Here is an 18575-nt window from a genome sequence, read left to right on the forward strand (position 1 = left end):
TGTGTTCCTGGTTTGTATATGTTGATTGATCAATAGTTGTAGTCTAAGGACATGACCTATTAGGATAATATAGAATAATACAGAATAAAAAATTGAGTTTGCTACGTATAAATTCTTATTAAAATTTATTTAAATTTTTTTTTAAATGTTACCAACAGCGTGTTGTTCCAACAAATAATGCTGGTCACTTTTGATTCCTTCTCATTTCAGGTTCTCCAGAAACTTTCCATTTAACCAAAGAAAAACATACATCGTTTTGTCATACGGCCTCACTGCCCAGTCTTGTCAAGACACGTCACTGAACTGCAGGTAGGTAATAGCTAAAAGACAGAGAACTACCTTAGATTGATCCGTGTCCATTTCATCATACGTTAATTTTAACTTCCCCTTTGGTACAGGCCACTCACATGCTTTCCCTGAAATGTGCTTAAGTCAGACACATCAATTACTTTCCCGTAACACCAAGGAACTGAAACTTCGAAAGTCATAATGGCTTGAGCTTTCTCCGAGGCATCTCAAAACGCTGTGCAGGTCGCCAGCTCTTGGAGCTACTCCCGACCGCTCAGAGGTGGCGCTCCATGATCCATTCACCGCCCTACGCGGTTTGATACACCACCGAACCCGCTCTTCCGTGGTGGGCGTGAGGAGGGCCGCCTCACTCTGAGACCAGAGGAAGGGGCGTGACGTCCCAGAAACTCCCGCGTGACGTCGCAAGGGCTCTAGGTGGGGCCGGTCCGGCCGCCTCCGACCCCGGCGGGCGGTTATCGGGACCTCCCTCGTCATAGGAAAGCGCGGGCTGCCCTGAGGGGCTGGCTTTCCCGCTAGGCTTTGGCAGCTTAGTGAAGGAAAGAGAAGAAAAGTGCGCCGTCTCTTCACAGCCCCGCAACGAGCCCGGTTCCCTGCCGGAGTTTTCAAGAATCTCGAGGCAGTCTTGGAAGCCGTAAGTAAGAGGAACCTCTTTCTCCCACCCGGAGCGCTGGGTCACAGGGGCCACTTCCGGTCTGGAGCTGCGCGCTGACCGAAGGCGTTTGGCCCCCTGGGTGGGTGGCCGTGAGACTCTGGTGCTGAGTCTGAGGAAGTAGGCTGGGGTCAGCCTAAATGCGGCAGGACAGGAGGGAAAACAGGCTCCCCGCCAGTGCAGTTTTTTGGTCTCCCGCGCTGGCTGAGGACCTGCCTCCCAACGCTCAGCCGCCCCGCGCATGCGCCCACTGTCGCCCTGCGCTGGGACTCCCGTGCTTTTTTCGCACCAGTCTAAAAGTTAGTTTGTGGAGCGTTTGCAGGAGAGGCTGATGGCCTAGGGTCCTGGGATGGGAGTCTTGGACTTCTGCTTTGCTAGTAAGAGAACCGCTCAAAGTCCCTATTCCGTCTGTTTAGGGCTCCTTTTACTGGAGGCGCGGCTCTTGCCTTAACCTTTGTGAGAATACGTGTGAAATGACAGGAAAGAAATATTTTATTGAGCACCTTCAGTGTGATGGTTTACGCTGTTACAGGATGTACAGAGAGGTATTATATTACTATAGACTTTTGAGCCCAGAATGCAACTTCAGAGGCAAGCTGCACATTCCTGAGATATTAAAGCGCAGCATGGTGCAGCGAATAACGGTTCATTGCCAAAAGAGATGCCAAGAAAAAGTGCTAGGCCTGCAGGATAGGTTGGATATGGTTTTGTGAGCCAGAATTTGCAAATTTAGTATTGATATTTTGTTTCTATGTGAGGAGAATTTTTTTTTACTCCCTCTAAAGATATATTTCTTAAGGGACACTTTTTACACCATTGGTTTTAAATCATTTAACATTTTAAAAAAGTTTTTAATTCATTAAAGTAACTAAAACTCTGTTTTACACTATTTACTTAATGGAAATAATTATTTTACCTTTTTTTGTCTACTTAGTAGTATTTTGTAGTTAATTGGCAACACAACTTGAATTCTAGCCATGACAAAGCCATGTCATAGCAATGTGACCTTGACGAGTCAATCTGTTAAACCTGGTTCTCCATCTCTAAAATTAAATTAATAATAGTAGCTGTTTTATGGAGGTGTTCTGAAGATTAGGTTAAAAATGAATAAAAACATGATCCTTAGCTAGGTGGAGAGCCAGAAAAGAGAAAGAGTAATCAGGGGAATCATTTCACAAACTACATAAATATCTAAACAATGTACTATATAGTTGAAACTAATAATAAAATAAATGATGAGGGAGACACTAGAATTATGAACTCCCTCACATACCCATCCATTGCCCAGCTAATAATTATCAAAGTTCAGCCCTTGTTTCATGTTTCCAACCAACACCATTTTTTGTTTGTTTCAGCTGGAGTATTTTAAAGCAGATCTCAGAGAACATGTCAGTTTACCTGTAAACACCTCAGTATCTTTATATACCTCTTTAAGAGATAAAGGACCTTTTACTTTTTTTAACATAGCCACATCATTATACCCAAGGAAATTAGAAATAAGTCCCTAATATCTAAAATCCTGTACATGGTCAGTTTTCACTGATTGTCTCAAAAGAGTATAATCAATTTTTGAAAGTTTAATAAAAGTGTTTTTAATTTTGTAGGGCTTTACAGTTTACCAAGTGACTTCACACATAATCTTTTTTAGAAATGTCACTGCTTATTGTAGTCTCTTTATCAAAAACCTCAAGAAATAGCAAGAGACATTTAAATCAGTTTGGGCACTTGTTAGCTATAGTAAGGCATTAGCTAAGGGGCCAGGTGTGAGGTTTAGTAGACTTGTTAATCATTTTACTTTTTTGATGGTAGCTAGTTAATGGTTTCAGTTTAAGAACACATGAAAGTATTTATTAATTCACCTGAACTTAATAGCCTGTTGCTTCCTTCAGGGCTATGCCTGTAATAAACTTAATTATTTACCTTTTATTCTGAAAGAGGCACAAAATACCTTTACCTTAGTTGCCTTATTATAAGATGTTTCTGTATCCATAGATCTTTGCTGTGTCTGTATATTGCTCACAGATTGCTCTTATTATGAGAAAGGTATTCAGATACTCATGTATTACATGTATTAATACATCAATCATCTTTCTCTTTATAATGTGTGTCTGTATGTATGTATATACATTAAGTCAAGAATAGTTCAGAGTGTTTTTCAGTTTTTGGTTCAATGTATTGTATCAACTCAGTAAATTCTTTTCGAATGGTGAATCAATACTGACCATGAATGATTACGAACTTCTCTATATCAGAATCTTTTTAAATTAAATTTTAATTTAGGTAATTACTTCCTTCTAAGAGGAATAAGAGAAAATTTGCCTGAAAATTTAGGTTAACAAAAGTCCAGATTACTCAAGTCAGGGCTTATCTCAGCATTATCATCTTTCCTCACTTCCCACCACCCAAATGATCGAAATCATTGATGGTACCTGGGACGTCACACCCCTTCTTCCAGTCTCAGGTAAATAAGGAAAACTTGAGAACAGCTCGCTGGAGCTGAAATCATCCCGACTTCAAATTACACAAAGGTAAATGCAGACTTTATTTATGTTGCAGTCTGTCATTTCAGGTATTTCAACTGTCTAAAGACAACTTTATACATATATAATGTAACAGAAAAGAGCAGAAAACATTAGATACATAGAAGTGTGGAGCATATTAAGCAAAATGAACATCTCTGGAAGCAGTTGTGGAAGCCCTAGTTCTGCAGATGTATCTAATGACTTCAAGGATCTCTGGACAAAACTGAAGGAGCATCATGATAAAGAAGTACAAGGTAAAATCTTTTCTTCAATACTTACAGCAGTATTCTGTTAAGACAGTAATAAGAGTTTGATATGACAGTTAAAGATCTCATTTTTAAGGGACCTTCACTATTGTAATTTTTGGTGCTTCATTGTTATGAGTTGTTTTTTAACTATAGGCAACTACTATGGTATGTCGCTCTTGCACAATTTGTAGTCATTTACTCGAGGTGATATGTGTGGTATGATATAAAGGGCATAGAAAGTTTTAACTGAAGACCTAGATTTGAATTCTTATTTTATTTATCTACTTGCTCTGTAATCTCAGCCAAGTTACATAACTTCTAAACTTAATTTTCTTCTGTAAAATTGTTCACAGGATTATTTATGGACACAAAAATACTACATAAGTTATTTGACGAATGTTTGAGAATCTATTTACTACCAGTACTGAGATACAAAAGTAAACGACAGTTTGCCTTCAGAGAGCCTGCAGTCTAATAGAGTCATGTAAACAGATCATTATAGTATAATGAAATAAGCACTTAAAAGGTTTATATGAAGTATAATGAGTGAACGCAGGATTGAACTGTTGTGGTTGGAATGAATACATGTTATTTGTGATTGTGTTAAAATAGAGTGCATGTAAAGGAATTTTCTATTAAAACTAAACTCAAGGTTCGATTACTAAGTTTTAATATACATATCTAATTCTATAACTTTAATGTAATGTGTTTTTTCCTATGTATGGGAAATGCTTCCTATTATATTTGTTTCTTGCAACAATAGATTTAATTCTATAGTGCTTTATAGCTTTAACATTACACCAGGATGCCATTAAAACTGATCTACCTCAATCTAAAGTAAATTTGTGGGTCTTGTTGGAACTTACCCTTGGTACATTGGGTTTCTCGCAAAACTTGATAATGGATTTATTGATTAATGGATTCTGAAATATGAACCCCAAAAGTATTCTTGTAAGCCCTAGTGTATTTGGAGATACTTGTTCAAGAAATGTTTTTTTGGGCACTTAACTATGTGCCAGACCTTGTGAATAAAAATGAATCATATACAGTCCTTGTTTTAAGGGACTTTGTAGTGTACCATGTTATCTGGGAATAAAAAGGAAATAACAGGAGTATACTGAGGGGAGGGGAGTAGTATTAGACCAGGCTTTACAATTGAATTAAGTTTAATTAATCAGTGTGTATTATGCTAAAGGCATGGTTGTCATCATGCCTTGTCTCTAGGGTTAAATCTAAAACTTTCATCTTGTGACTATTCCATTTATTGCAAATGGATAGAAGTAGTGCAGTGTTAAGGAAGAGGCCATGTGATGGAGTGGTTAAATCTAAATTCTGAATCTACACTGCTAATCTTCAAAAGCCGTACATGTAAAGCATTTCTGAGAGTGTCTGGCACATAGTAAGCAATATACATGTTAACTGTCACTATTATTCTGAAGCAGGAACCATTATGTACTATCAGTTCCTGCTGTGGACTGTCCTGGCTGGAGACAATGGGAGTGAAGATATTTAAAAAAAAAAAAAAATGTCACGAGGGTGGCTCAATAGTGTAGTGGTTGGCACGTCTGCTTTACACGCAGAAGGTCCTGGGTTTGCGCCTCAGGTGGAGCCGTGGACCATACCCTGGGGACCCCAGGCACAGGGTGTGCCCTTTCTGTGAGCTTGTGGGAGGAAATGCCCCACCTTCGGAGAAATGGCACCATCCATAGGTCAGGAGTGGAAGTAGGGAGGAGGAATTAAAGATGGAGGGGGAAATGTCATGAAATATATGTAACATAAAATTTATCCTCTTAACCATTTTTAAATGTACAATTCAGTGGTATTAAACACATTCCTAATATTGTGCAGCTATCACCACCATCCATCTTAATAACTCTTTTCTGAAACTGTATACCCATTAAACATCCACCCCTCCCTGCAGCCCATAGCAACCACTATTCTACTTTCTGTCTCTATTTTTTTGACTACTCCAAAGAGCTCATATAAGTGGAATCATACAGTATATGTCTTTTTGTAACTGGCTCACTTTAGTTAGCATAATGCCGTCAGGGTTCATCCATGTTGTAGCATGTTGCAGAATTCCTTTCCTTTTTTAAGTCTAGATAATATTCCATGGTATGTATATACCATATTTTGCTTATCCATTTGTCTGCGGGTGGAAATTTGAGTTGCTTTCATCTTTGGGCTATTGTGAATATGTTGCTATGAACATAGGTGTACAAAATACCTCTTCAAGACTCTGCCTTTAATTGTTTATATACCCAGAAATGGTTTTGCTGAATCACATAGTAATTCAACTTTTAATTTTTTGAGGAACTGCCATACTATTTCCATAGTGGCTACACTATTTTACATTCCCACCAACAATGTACAAGGGTTTTAATTTCTCTGCCTCTTACCTGTCTTTGTTGTTTTCTGTTTTCTTTCTTAGCCATCCTAATGGATTTGAAGTGGTATCTTATTTTGGTTTTGATTTGCATTTCCCTAATGATTAGTGATTTTGAGCATCTTTTTATGTGCTTATTGGCCATTTGTGTATCTTTGGAGAAATACCTATTCAAGTTCTTTGCCTATTTTTTAATCAAATTTTGTTGTTGTTGTTGTTGAGTTATAGGAGTTCTTTGTAACTTCTTACTAGAAATGATTTGCAAATATTTTCTCCTATTCTGTGGATTGCTTTTTTACTCTGTTAATTGTGTCCTTTGATACACAGAAGTTTTTAATTTTGACACAGTCTAATTTATAGTCTATTTTTTCTTTTGTTGCCTGGACTTTTGGTATTATATCTAAGAAATTGTTGCCAAATCCAGTGTCATCTAGTTATTGCCTTACGTTTTCTTCTAAGAGTTTTATAGTCTTAGCTCTTATGTTTAAGCCTTTGATCCATTTTGAGTTAAATTTTGTATATAGTATAAGGTCAGGGTTTAACTTCATTCTTTTGGATATGGATATCTAGTTTTCCTAACACCATTTGCTGAAAAGACTGTCCTTTCTCAAATGGCTTTGGCACCCTTGTGGATAACCTTTTGATCATACATGAAAGTTTATTCCTGGGCTTTATTTTATTCCATTGGTCTGTATGTCTGTCTTTAGGCTAGTATCACACTGTTTTGATTACTGTAGCTTTTTATTAAGTTTTGAAATCAGAAAGTATGTGACCTTCATCTTTGTCTTCCAAGATTGTTTTGGTACTTAGAGTTCCTTGAATTTCCATATGAATTTTAGAATTTTTCTATTTCAGGAAAAAACATCGTTGGGATTTTGATTGAAATAGCGTTGAATCTGTAGATCACTTTAAGTAGTACTGACATCTTAATATTCCAGTCTATGAACAATAAGTTGTCTTTTTATTTATTTATGTTTTTAATTTCTTTATGCAACACTTTCTTTGTAGTTTTTATTGTATATCTTTCTTTTTCTTGGTTAAGCTTATTCCTAAGTATTTTATTCCATTGGATGCTATTGTAAATGCAGTTATTTTCTTAATTTTCTTTTCAGATTGTTCATTGTTAATGTATAGAAACACTATGGTTTTTGTATGTTGACTTTGTATCCTGCAACTTTACTGAATGTCTCTATTTCTTTATTGTAGTTTTTTTAAAATTGTTTTTTAATTTAGTTTCAAGTATACAGTACATTGGTTAGACATCTATATAGTTCATAAAACAATCCCCCCAATTGCCCTCTCCCTCCCCTGACCCTCCAACATATTAATGCTAACTGCATTTCTTATGCCATGCTCCCCCTCCCCATGACATCCATCAGCTAGTAACTTGTACTTCTTTAACCCTTCACCCCATTTTCCCGACCCCCAAACAACCCTCCCCTTTGTCTGTCACCATTGTCCACTATATTTGTGAGTCTGTTTTTGATTAGCTTGTTTTTTTTTATTCCTTAGATTCCGCATATAAATGAAATTATATAGTGTTTATCTTTCTCTGTCTGACTTAAGTACTTTCTAGGTCCTTCAAGGCAATATCTTTTTCCATCCCCTTCCTTTTCATATGTAGGATTCTTGTTTTCTTATCATTTCAGCCACTCCATCCTATCCCTTGGTTAGAGCACTTAACTCTCTTCCATTTAAGGTACTTATTGATAGAAATGTAGTTGTTACCATCCTTTATTCGTTTTTGATGATTTTTCTTCTTAAAGAAGTCCCTCCAATATTTCCTGTAATACTGGCTTGGTGGTAATAAATTCGTTTAGCTTATTTTTGTCTGGGAAGCTCTTTATCTGTCTTTCAACTATAAATGATAGCTTTGCTGGATAAATTATTCTTGGTTATATATCCTAGGCCTTTATCCTGTTGAATATGTTTTGCTAAGCCCTCTGTCCTGCATAGTTTCTTTTGAAAAATCAGCTGCCATTCTTATGTGTAATTATTTGTTTTTCTCTTGTTGCTTTTACTATTCTTTCTTCGTATTTAACCTTTGGCATTTTAATTATGATGTGTCTTGCTGTGGGCCTCTTTGGATCCCCAAATTTTGGAATTCTCTAAGCTTCCTGGGGTTATATGTCCATTTCTTTCACCAGATTAGGGAAGTTTTCCATTATTATTTCTTCAAACAGCTGTTCGGCATCTTGATTTCTTCAGTTACACCTATCAGACAAGTATTTGGAGCCTTAACGGTGTCCCATATCCTCAAATTATTTTTATAGTCTTGGTATCTTTTTTCTTGCCATTCTGATTGAGTGTCCTGATTAGCTTTATGTCCTCTAGATACAGCATTTGATCCTCTTCTTTATTCACTGTTTATTCCTTTGTTTATTCCATTTAATATACTTCTCATCTTGGATAATGTGTTCTTCATTTCAGACTGGTTCCTTTTTATAATTTCCATTTTTAAGCTTTTTTTAAAAATCTCTTTGTTGAAATTTTCACTAAATTTATCTACACTTCCTAAAAGTTCATCGAGCATCTTTATAACCAGTGTTTTGAACTCTGCATCTGTTAGACTCCATTATATCAGGATCTGTGTACTCTTCTCTCATACAGTTTCTGCTTCTTTGTCTTCCTATTTTGGCTGCCTTTCTGTGTCTATTTCTATGTACTAAGCATAGCTTCTAAGTCTCCCAGTCTTATTTGTGTGGATTTGTGAAGTAAGTGTCCAGTGGCTCAGTCCTGAGAGAGGGTTTGGCTGCAGGTCAAATTTAGCCCAAGCCTGTGCCCCTCCGGGGCCACCTGTTAAGATTCAGCAAGCAATCCGTAGATGCCGTGTTTCCAGTCGCCTCAAAAGGCCACATCAGAAACCAGGGCTGCCTCCAGGGTGAGTCTCAGCAAGGAGCACCTGACTGGAGGAGGATATAGCAGGTTGCGACTTGGGTGGGTCCGTGAGTTGGGGTAGGCAGGGTGTCATGGAATCCTCTGGGCGGAGCGGCCTCTGTTATCCAGTTTCCTGACCTTTCTGCTATGGCAGAGTGTGTCCGCACACTGCAGGTTGGGGGTGGGGGTGGGGGGTGCTCAACAGGGAATATTGGATACCTGGAGCACTTCTGTACCAAGCAAGTCTCTCCTCAGCCCTCACTCTGACAATCTCTCCTTGTAAGTCCCTAGAGCCCCCTGCGCGCAGCCAAATCGGCACTGGTGCTCATAGGGAGCATGTCAGTCACCACGAAAATTCACTCACAGATGTGGCCACTATAAGAGGTGTCTGCTGCTGCCTTTGTCCCACTCAGTCACTGGAACTGGTAGCCTAGAGTTCTTGCCCCGCCCTACCTTTTGCCACTGCAGGATGTTTTCTTAGTCTTCTCCCTAGTTGTATGGTTTTTTCCTTAGATACACAGTGATTTTTCCATGCTACTGCTTCTTGTTTCAGTCACAACTTTGATTTGGTCACCAGAGGGAAGAACTGAGCCTCTATCATCTACGCCATTTTTTCTCTCTCACTTCTTAATTGTAGTTTTTGAATTACTAGCTGAGATAAATATTAGAAACTCTTAATTTTTTTAATGAAAGGTTGGAGTTTGACTACTTCTATTGCTTCACCTGCATCCTTTACTACTCTATAATGTTCATTCTTTGATTGATTATTCTGATCCATGTTTCCATGAAAGCCCTCTTTCAATATATAACATTGCTGATGCAATCAGGGTGCATTAGTATTCATTTAGAAATGAATGGTATCAATGGAGTTATTATTTTCCTTTTTTTTTAATTTAAGTTTTTTTAAAAAAAAAATGTGAACAAAAGTGAGCAACGAAAAGTTACCCCTCTCACCCACCCACACATGCACATAACCACTTGTATTTTTTTTTGGTATGTCTGTTTTCTTGTTTAAACTTTAAGATTTTTTTTTGTTTTGTTTTAGGAAATATTGCATATATACAGAAGTAAGGAAAATAGTATAATTAATTCCTATATACCTATCACTCAGCTTCAACCATTGTCAGTACATGGCTAGTCTTATTTTACCTATATTCCATGTACCTTTCTATCCCTCTTCCACTCAGTTATTTTGAAGTCTCTAACATAATTTCATCTATAAATACTTAAATTTAGTCCAGTAGTCTTTTTTAACAAAAAATTCCATTATCACACTAACAGAACAAATTCTTCAATATCATCTAGTAGATGATAATGTTCAAATTTCCCTACTTACCTAAAATGGTTTTTTTAGTTGGTTTATTCAAATCCGTACTTAAGACATCTCCATGTTGTATTTGATTAATATATCTATTAATTTTTTTAGTGTAGTTTCAAATTTGTTAATGATAAAGATCTAATTTTAAAATGAACTCTTCTTTTGGTCATATGTCTGGATACAAATATGGGTATTTTATATTAATTCTGCTCTTCACTTGACTACACTATTTTCTCCCAGAACATCTAGTGTGCAACATTGAAGAAGGATTCTGAGTTTTAGTGCTAATTTGCCATTTATTCAGTGAGTAGTTATTTAATTATATGCGATGGATGGTAGCAGTTGCTGAGAATGCAACAGTGAAGACATAGTAAATTTTATGGACATCGTATTCATTTTCTTTAGGAAAATATTTATACAATATAATTGTATAATGAAATGATAGCAAAAATAAGCCAGATACAAGACAGCCTTTCTTGGTAACACTGATACCAATAATGTAATCAATTAAATAACACTTTTTTTTTTTTTAATTGGAAAGGAATAAGCAGTGTCTACCAACTTCTGTTAAAGAGCAGCAATTTCTTCTTTTTGGTTTATAATACTGTGACCCAGCTCATAGGCTTACCCATAAGAATGGCTTCCAGTTTAAACTGTTATGGGAGCTACATATTAGAAAGTTTATTCTTATGACCTGGAAGTGAAGCAAATATAATATTTTAAAATAATTTAAATAGGACCAGATATACTTGAGTTTTTATTAAACATTTGTTAGAGGAGAATTAGCATTCTGCTGTCTTTAAACATAAGGTTAATTTCTTTATCCTTCAAATAATTACTTTCTGTTGTTTTGTAACTGGTTATAAGAAGGTCATTACATTCTTATTATGTAGAGTCCCTATCTAACTCATCTTTACATCCCCGTAGGTAAAAGTCCTTCGCACATAGTATAAAATCAGTAATCAGTAATGATATCTGAATGAATTGCATAATTTAGAGCTAGATCAATGAAACATTTTCTTGAGCAGTTTTTAAAATCTCATAATATATAAAAATATAAAAATTATATATCTGTCTAAAACCCTGAAATACTTTACTACCATTTACTTTAATATTTTGTTTTTAGATAATACTGTAGAAACTTGGGAAAGGAAAAAACAAGCTACCATTCTACAGAAATGACATTTCTCTCTTCTCTCCTAGTTTTAAATGATATGCGTGTAGCTTTTCATATTGTGTTCAGTATACATAGCTATTTTATATCTGGCTTATTTTTACTATTTTATTTAAAACATGCTTATTTTTACTGTTTTATTTAAAACATGCTTGTCTTTCATGTTGCACAGCATTGTTATTTTAGAATTTTTAGACATACCTGAAACTGGGCCAGTTTTATTTTTAGGTCTTTAACAGTGATAAAATATTTAGCAGATTTCTTCTTCATGTTTCCTGTTTCAGGGTCTTCAGGAGATCTCTTTTATGATGAGGACACATCAAGAAAATAAATAATACTCTGATAAGAACAATATGCCATATTCATCAGATTATAAAACATATAAAACTCACAAAGATTATATAGTATATATTTTTTTTAAATTGCGTGTTTCTTGTGGCTATACTTTGATAGTCATCATACTCTCAGCAGAGTGTTTATATTCACTGAAAAACTTTAAGGGAGAAATATAGCAGTTGTTGGTATATTTGGTAAATATCTATGTTGTTTGTAAGTGGCAGATATTGGATATATGTTTGAGAGAAGATAACCTCTGGTACTTAATAATATATTGATCGGGCTACATTTTTACATTTTAAAATCACTTACCGGAGTTTTAAAGGCATTGAATGAGCACTATCTTTAAAAAATTAGTATGTTATTTTAAGATATTTTGGTTGAGGGCTAGGCAGATTTGCTGAAAGCAGGATTTTTAAAGAGTCCTTCGTCAATGTTTTTTGCTTAGTTCCACATAAAATTAGATTGTCTGACTGTGAGATAACATCAAAGACATGCCTGAAGGGTACTTAATTTTTGTGAGGTGGGGGATCCATTTGGGAAAACCAGTATAAGTGGCTATTTGAAAGACATCAAACATGGACTTGTCCAGACTTTGCAGGTTTTGAAGTATACATAGGAATAAAAATTGACTCATTACTTGTAAACCTTCATGTCAGTTTCAAGAAAAAAAAAAAGAAAAATGTCATGAATGTTAATACTTGAAATATGTAATTTTTACTCAGGTATCCAAGAAAGTCTACCCATAGGAACTTAGATCCATCTGAATACCCTGCTATATGTATCTAGATCTTTTTTTTCCCTTCTTTTGACCAAAACATAATAAAATGATAGCAGAAACATATCATATACAAAACAGTATGTACATGCTTTTTAAAAATAATTTCTTTCAAAATTAGGGGATAATAAAGTCTCCAAGCTTCTGTCAAAGAAGAGCAATATGTTAACCAGACCATTTTTGTTGGAAAATTTTAGAGACATTTGTGACTGAGACATTTATATATATAAAAACATATATGTTTAATCTTTAAGATAATTGTATCCTTTCACAATTGTTCATTTTAGTGTCTTATGTTCCTTTTGTGACATGCTGCTAGTGTCAGGGGTAAATAAAAGTTGTTGATAATATATAGTCTTTACACTTTGAATTCAGAATTAAGTTTTAATAGAATTTAATAGAAGTTTCAGAATTATTTAAATTTTAAAAGTTTAATGAAGTTCATTTGGGTATAATTTTTTTTTTTTTTTTTTTGCCATTTGAATGTCAGTATCAGGTTTATTATTTAAAAGCACAGTAACAAAATGGGATTTAGAATATTTATGTTTCAGAATGCGGCCATTTTAATAAATGGTTTCTTGTTTATGGCAGGTTCTGCCATCAGTGTCTCATCTAATAATATTTTCTATATCTGATAAATATGGTTATGTGTTTCATAGAAAAGCAGGCAGATTTGGGGGAACAAAATTGGAACTCCTTTGAAGAAATGAGAAAGTATAGAGGCTCTAATATAACAGGATAAATACTTCTTGATTCAGTTTTGTATTGCTTCATTTATATTTTCAAATGTTTCATCAAAAGTTCCAAAAAGATTTTTGGATAACATTTATATTCAGACTACACAAATTAACAATAAGAGGAATTACATGTAATTTTCACCCATAACATCATATAGATTCTTTCATTATTAAGAATACTATCAGTAATTTACATCTGTTATTTTTCCATTTGCATTTCCATATATTCAATAAAATCCACAAAAATTAATTTACTCATTTTGAGATAATTAAATATTAAAGAGCAAACTAGGCACACCTTAAATATGGCTGTATCTCATAAAGACAGGAGTTTTCACTTTGGAGTTGAAATAATTTATTAGGCAATTACAGAAATACTAGTAGTATTTTTGGTAGAAATTAAATTGGGCTATATATAAAGCCACTATTTGTCAAGAAAGGTGTTATTAGGATCATAATTTATAATTCAGAACTATAAATTGTTTTAAAGTGAAACCAGTACATACATTTGTTCTGGGTAGAGAACTAAAAAAAGCAAAAATAAACAATTATTTTTATTGGGTTTATAACAAATTGAATTCTTGCACATTTCTGAATTCATACTTAAATTTGTTTCCTGTATTATAACTACATATGGGCCCTTAATTGTTTATTTCCTCTAAAATTCATATATGAGTGGGTATAGGGTTAATTGTAACATAGTGCTTGGTCTTTTGAGCACTGTTTCCTCAATAGGTGTCTCAGGTTGCCAGTGTTACAATCCCAAATACTTTGTTGAACAGACTACCTGTTCATACAGGAGCTGCATTGTTGTATAGCCTCATTCCTTCCGATGGGTGTGGAGCAGGATTAAAGCACACTTTATAGGGGTTCTAATTGTAGATGCCTAATTGACTTGATGAATAGCAAATGCTAAAATTTAAACACATACACATGCACACATAAACCTGTTTCAGGGCTGATCTGCGTGACAGAACAAATGCCTCACAGGTGTTGAATGCTAACAAGATAAAAGAGTAGTCTTTTCATATTTCCCAAGAATTTTCTTTTGAAGTTTATATGGATTTTCTATTTCATTGTTTCTTTTTTTAAAAATGGTTCGTGGCAAGACTCCATTTCATCTTTGGGTGTATTTTCACTTCCTAAAGGCAGACCCAAGATTTAGAAGTCGTGCAAAATTAAAACAAGAAAATCTGTCAACAAGTAAATTTCACACACTTTGGGAAGGAAAGAAGAGTTAAAAACTGCTGATTCTAGTCTTTGACCTAGTAGGGTCACAAGTTCTTTTCTTAATTATTTAAGAATGATTCAATGCTTCAGTAAGTACTTTCATGGTCTTGTGAGTTTGTCATCATTACCCAAGAAAGTTTCTCAAGCAATGAACTTGACAAATTGATGGAAAAGACTTTTTAAAAATCAAAAGATGATCCCAGTTGTTATTTGTAACATTCTTAAAAAATACTTTCCCTTTATTGTTTTATATTTTAACAGTTTTCCAACTCTTAGGGCAAATGTTTTTCTATAAATTTGTTTAGCTTTTCATTTTGAGCTTATTGTAGATTCACATTTAGTTTAAGAAACACTACAAGGAGATCTCTTGTACCCTTTACCCACTTTCATCCAATGGTAGTATCTTGTACAATTGTAGTATACTATCACAACGGGGAAATTGACATTGGTACAGTCTACCAACTTTATCAAGAGTCCTTCAGTTTTACATGCATGTGTGTAGTTCTATGCAGTTTGATCACATGTATAGATTCCTGTGACTACCACCAAGGATCTCTCATGCCACCCTTTTATGCTACCTTCCTACCTCCCTAAACCCTCCATGGCTACCTATAATCTGTTCTCCATCGCTATAATTTTGTCATTTCAAAAATGTTATAGAAGTGGAATCATATGAGATGTACCCTTTGACGTGGGCTTTCTTTTTACTCAGTGTAATTCTCTTGTGATCCATCCAAGTCGTTTCATGTATAGACTTCATTTATTTTATTTATTTATTTTGCTGAATACTACAAGGCTATACCACAGGTTTGCTTTTTTGGTTTTTCGTTTGTTTTTTAACAATTCACACATTGACGGACATTTGTTTTTTTTCTATTTTGGGTTATTATGAATAACGTTGCTGTGATTTTTGATTACAGGTTTATAACATTGTCACTATTCATAACATTTTATTTATTCAAACTATAGGTCATAGAAATGAGGCTAAAATGAAATGTAGCAGTTGGACATTTCCTAGAGGTGAAATTTGAGATATAGTACAAACATATAACACATAAAAATTCTCCAGGGCCTTTATTTTTCCTTAGTATCTACATTTCTTGGCATTAAATTATTAAACTTGGGACAATAGGAAAGGATAACTTCCCTACTTTCCTATTAGTATCTTTGTGACTTTTAACTTTGTCCCCAATCAGCATCATGGAAGGGGTGATTGTGGGGAAATGAATAGATTTTTTTAAAAAAACTTTTACTTGTCTTAAATTATGTTATTCAAAAGATTGTCCTAAATTAAACAGATAATGAAAAATTCTGTTCTTAGACATGGCAGATTTATTAATGTTTCTATACACATTTTATGGAAAATTTTTCTAAATATATAACTTACTAGAGTCCATAATAGAGTCTATAGACCAAAGACAAATAGTAAATCTTTGATTTTTTTCAGAAGTCAGTCAACCTATAACTATTTATTCGAGACTAATTCTGCCTTAAATAAAATGAATTCTTGAATAGATATAGAATTTTGAAACTTCCTAAACATTATTTTTAAAATAAATAAAATATCCACAACTTGTATAATTATAGAATAGTGAAAGGATTAAGTTAGATATCAGAGAAAGTACATACAGAAGCTTTCTCTCCCTTTTTGATAATTACATTGCAGGAAATAGAGAACATAGAGAAAACCAAATGGTTCAGTGTTGCTAAATAGACTTAATTTTTTTATTTAATGATTTTAGTAGCTATATATTCCATCAAGTAGTTATATATTTTACTTAAAAATGTCCTAATTTTAAGCATTTTATATTGCTATAAATTGTTCACTATTCTTTGTGACTATGAGTTTCTTTATAGTTTGGACTATAGTGTTGGGTTAGAATCCAAAAAGTCAGATATTGATGAAAAAGTGTCCTGTTATTGCTAAATTGCTTTCCAAAAAAAAGTGCCAATTTATAATATCTCAAGCAAAAGATGAAAGTATAGTTTTACAACACTTATTAACATTTGATATTATATTTCTGCTAAGTAATTTCTTTAGGTTTGGATTTATATTTAGTTGCTGGTAATGTTGTATACATGCTTATTTAATAGTTGTTTTTCTCCTTAATTATTGTTTCTGAAAATTAGAAGTGTCACTATATTTTAGTTATATCTTCCTTACAGTTTTAGTGCCCATTAGCATGGTTTCTTCACAATAACTACCTAAGTCCCAGAGGCAGTGGTCTTGTTATGTTTTGTGTCAGAATCAGTTAAAATTAAAAATAACTATTACAGATATCTTGAGATAAAACACTAGTGCCCATTGTTAAGTTCTTTTTGTAAGCAATTTTGCTTCTAGTCCAGGACTTCCTGCCACAATCTATTTTAATCCCAGAAGACTTGAGCCTACATGAGCACTATTGCTGTTAGCAAGTACATTGGCTGTGTCAGAACATAGAACTTCATTTATAGTGAACTTCTAATTACATGCTTGCCCTTGCTATTAGAAAGGAGGTAACTCACTTTAGGTAGAGAAAATTTCATTCTACTTGGCTGTCATATAATAGACTAAAAGCAATAATGTTACAGATATACTTTTGTGACCTCAGGGTACAAGTAAGGGAAATAACTCTCTTCAAACTAATGGGACCTGGCCCATTTTTCAGAGGCCAGACTCAAGTGACTTAATAATGTAGCATTAGACTCAAAGAAACTTAGATTAACTGCTTAAGAAATAGGGAAATGTATAAATAAAATACTGTGGTTTATTTCCTTTTTATTTTTCAGGTTTACAAGTAAAAGTAACTAAACTGAAAAAGGAACGAATTTTGTAAGTATCAATATATAACACTTTTGTCTTATTTATAAGGAAATTAGCTTTACTTAGTGTGAACCTTGGATAGCTGACATCAAATTTTTCAGACTTTTAAAGTAAAAAGAATAACTTAATCATTCTGAGTATAATCTTAGTTAACATTTGCTTATATTTATATTTTAATATGATTTTAATATGTAACTTTTATAAAGTATTTAAGACAAGAACTGACCTGTAAATTCATTTTGATCTGTCAACAAAATCCTTTTCTCAGCTATGATCAACACCTGCAACATCCTTACCCATAGAATAATTTATATCTCTGTTTCTATGGTAAAGCCATTCAGTTCCCACAATGGAGAGATATTTTTTTACTTATTGAGGAAATTAAATCATTTCTGAGTAGTAAGTTTAGGATGTATATACCTTATTAGGATAATTTCTTACTGTGAACAAAGTAAGCCACTAGAAGTGACTTTTACAGCAAGGAAAACATATTCTTTCACATAAAAGGTCCAAAGTAGGGAGATTCTAGGATGGGTTATTCAGTGACTGAAAGATCATCAAAGACACGGGTTATTTCTGTCTTTCTTCTCTGCCATCTTTAGTGTTTTGGCTTGCCTTTTTAGTTGTCGCTCACTACAAAATGACAAGATGACCATCATCATTCTGGTTATCACTTGCAGAATCTCCTTGTGTTCCTTTTTACTAATTATAAAAGTTTTGCAGAAGCAGCCCCCATCAGACTTCCTCTGACTCACTAATGATTATTGTGTGTGCTGTGCATTCCTAAACAATAACTAGCAAAGGGAATTAAGTTAAAGTGATTCGCTTAGACTAATAAAGATTCTAACACTATATGTATCTATATGTATTCTAGGACTGAGCAAATAAGTAAATACATTATTGATATTGAGAGCCAGGTTTTACCCTCTCAGGAGAAAGGGGTTAACAAGAGGAGAAGGCTAGAATGAACCCTCTGCTGCTGGGTAGGAATTGGAGTTATTAGTATGAATATATGGGTGAATACATATAGAAATAGATATAGATATGTGTTAATAGATGTGAAGACACACATACATTTCCTAGGCTTGGTCCATTGAGAGGGCCTAGAAACAGTGATTCGCAGTTGCAATGAGTACACCTGAAGCCCAGATCTTGATTTCTAAAAAGAAATCAAGGCTCTTTGGAGAATTGTCTGATTTTGGGACTTC

General features: G+C 34.3%; 1 protein-coding gene across 4 annotated transcripts in view; it reads left to right on the forward strand.

Annotated features, from left to right (window-relative positions):
- Positions 1 to 800: 800 nt before the first annotated feature.
- Positions 801 to 18575, forward strand: part of RBBP8 (RB binding protein 8, endonuclease) — a 72841-nt gene continuing 55066 nt past the window's right edge. The window contains exons 1-3 of one of the 4 annotated variants that reach the window (XM_016163865.2): positions 801 to 940; positions 3515 to 3734; positions 17334 to 17376. In XM_016163865.2, coding sequence (XP_016019351.2) covers positions 3626 to 3734; positions 17334 to 17376 — 152 coding nt within the window. In that variant the 5' untranslated portion in view covers positions 801 to 940; positions 3515 to 3625. Of the gene's footprint in view, positions 945 to 3514; positions 3735 to 17333; positions 17377 to 18575 lie in introns of all 4 variants that reach the window. The other 3 variants (XM_036229901.1, XM_036229902.1, XM_036229904.1) reach the window with 3 other exon arrangements.

This window comes from Rousettus aegyptiacus, unplaced genomic scaffold (genome assembly GCF_014176215.1).
Source record: "Rousettus aegyptiacus isolate mRouAeg1 unplaced genomic scaffold, mRouAeg1.p scaffold_m13_p_12, whole genome shotgun sequence".
NCBI lineage: Eukaryota > Metazoa > Chordata > Mammalia > Chiroptera > Pteropodidae > Rousettus > Rousettus aegyptiacus.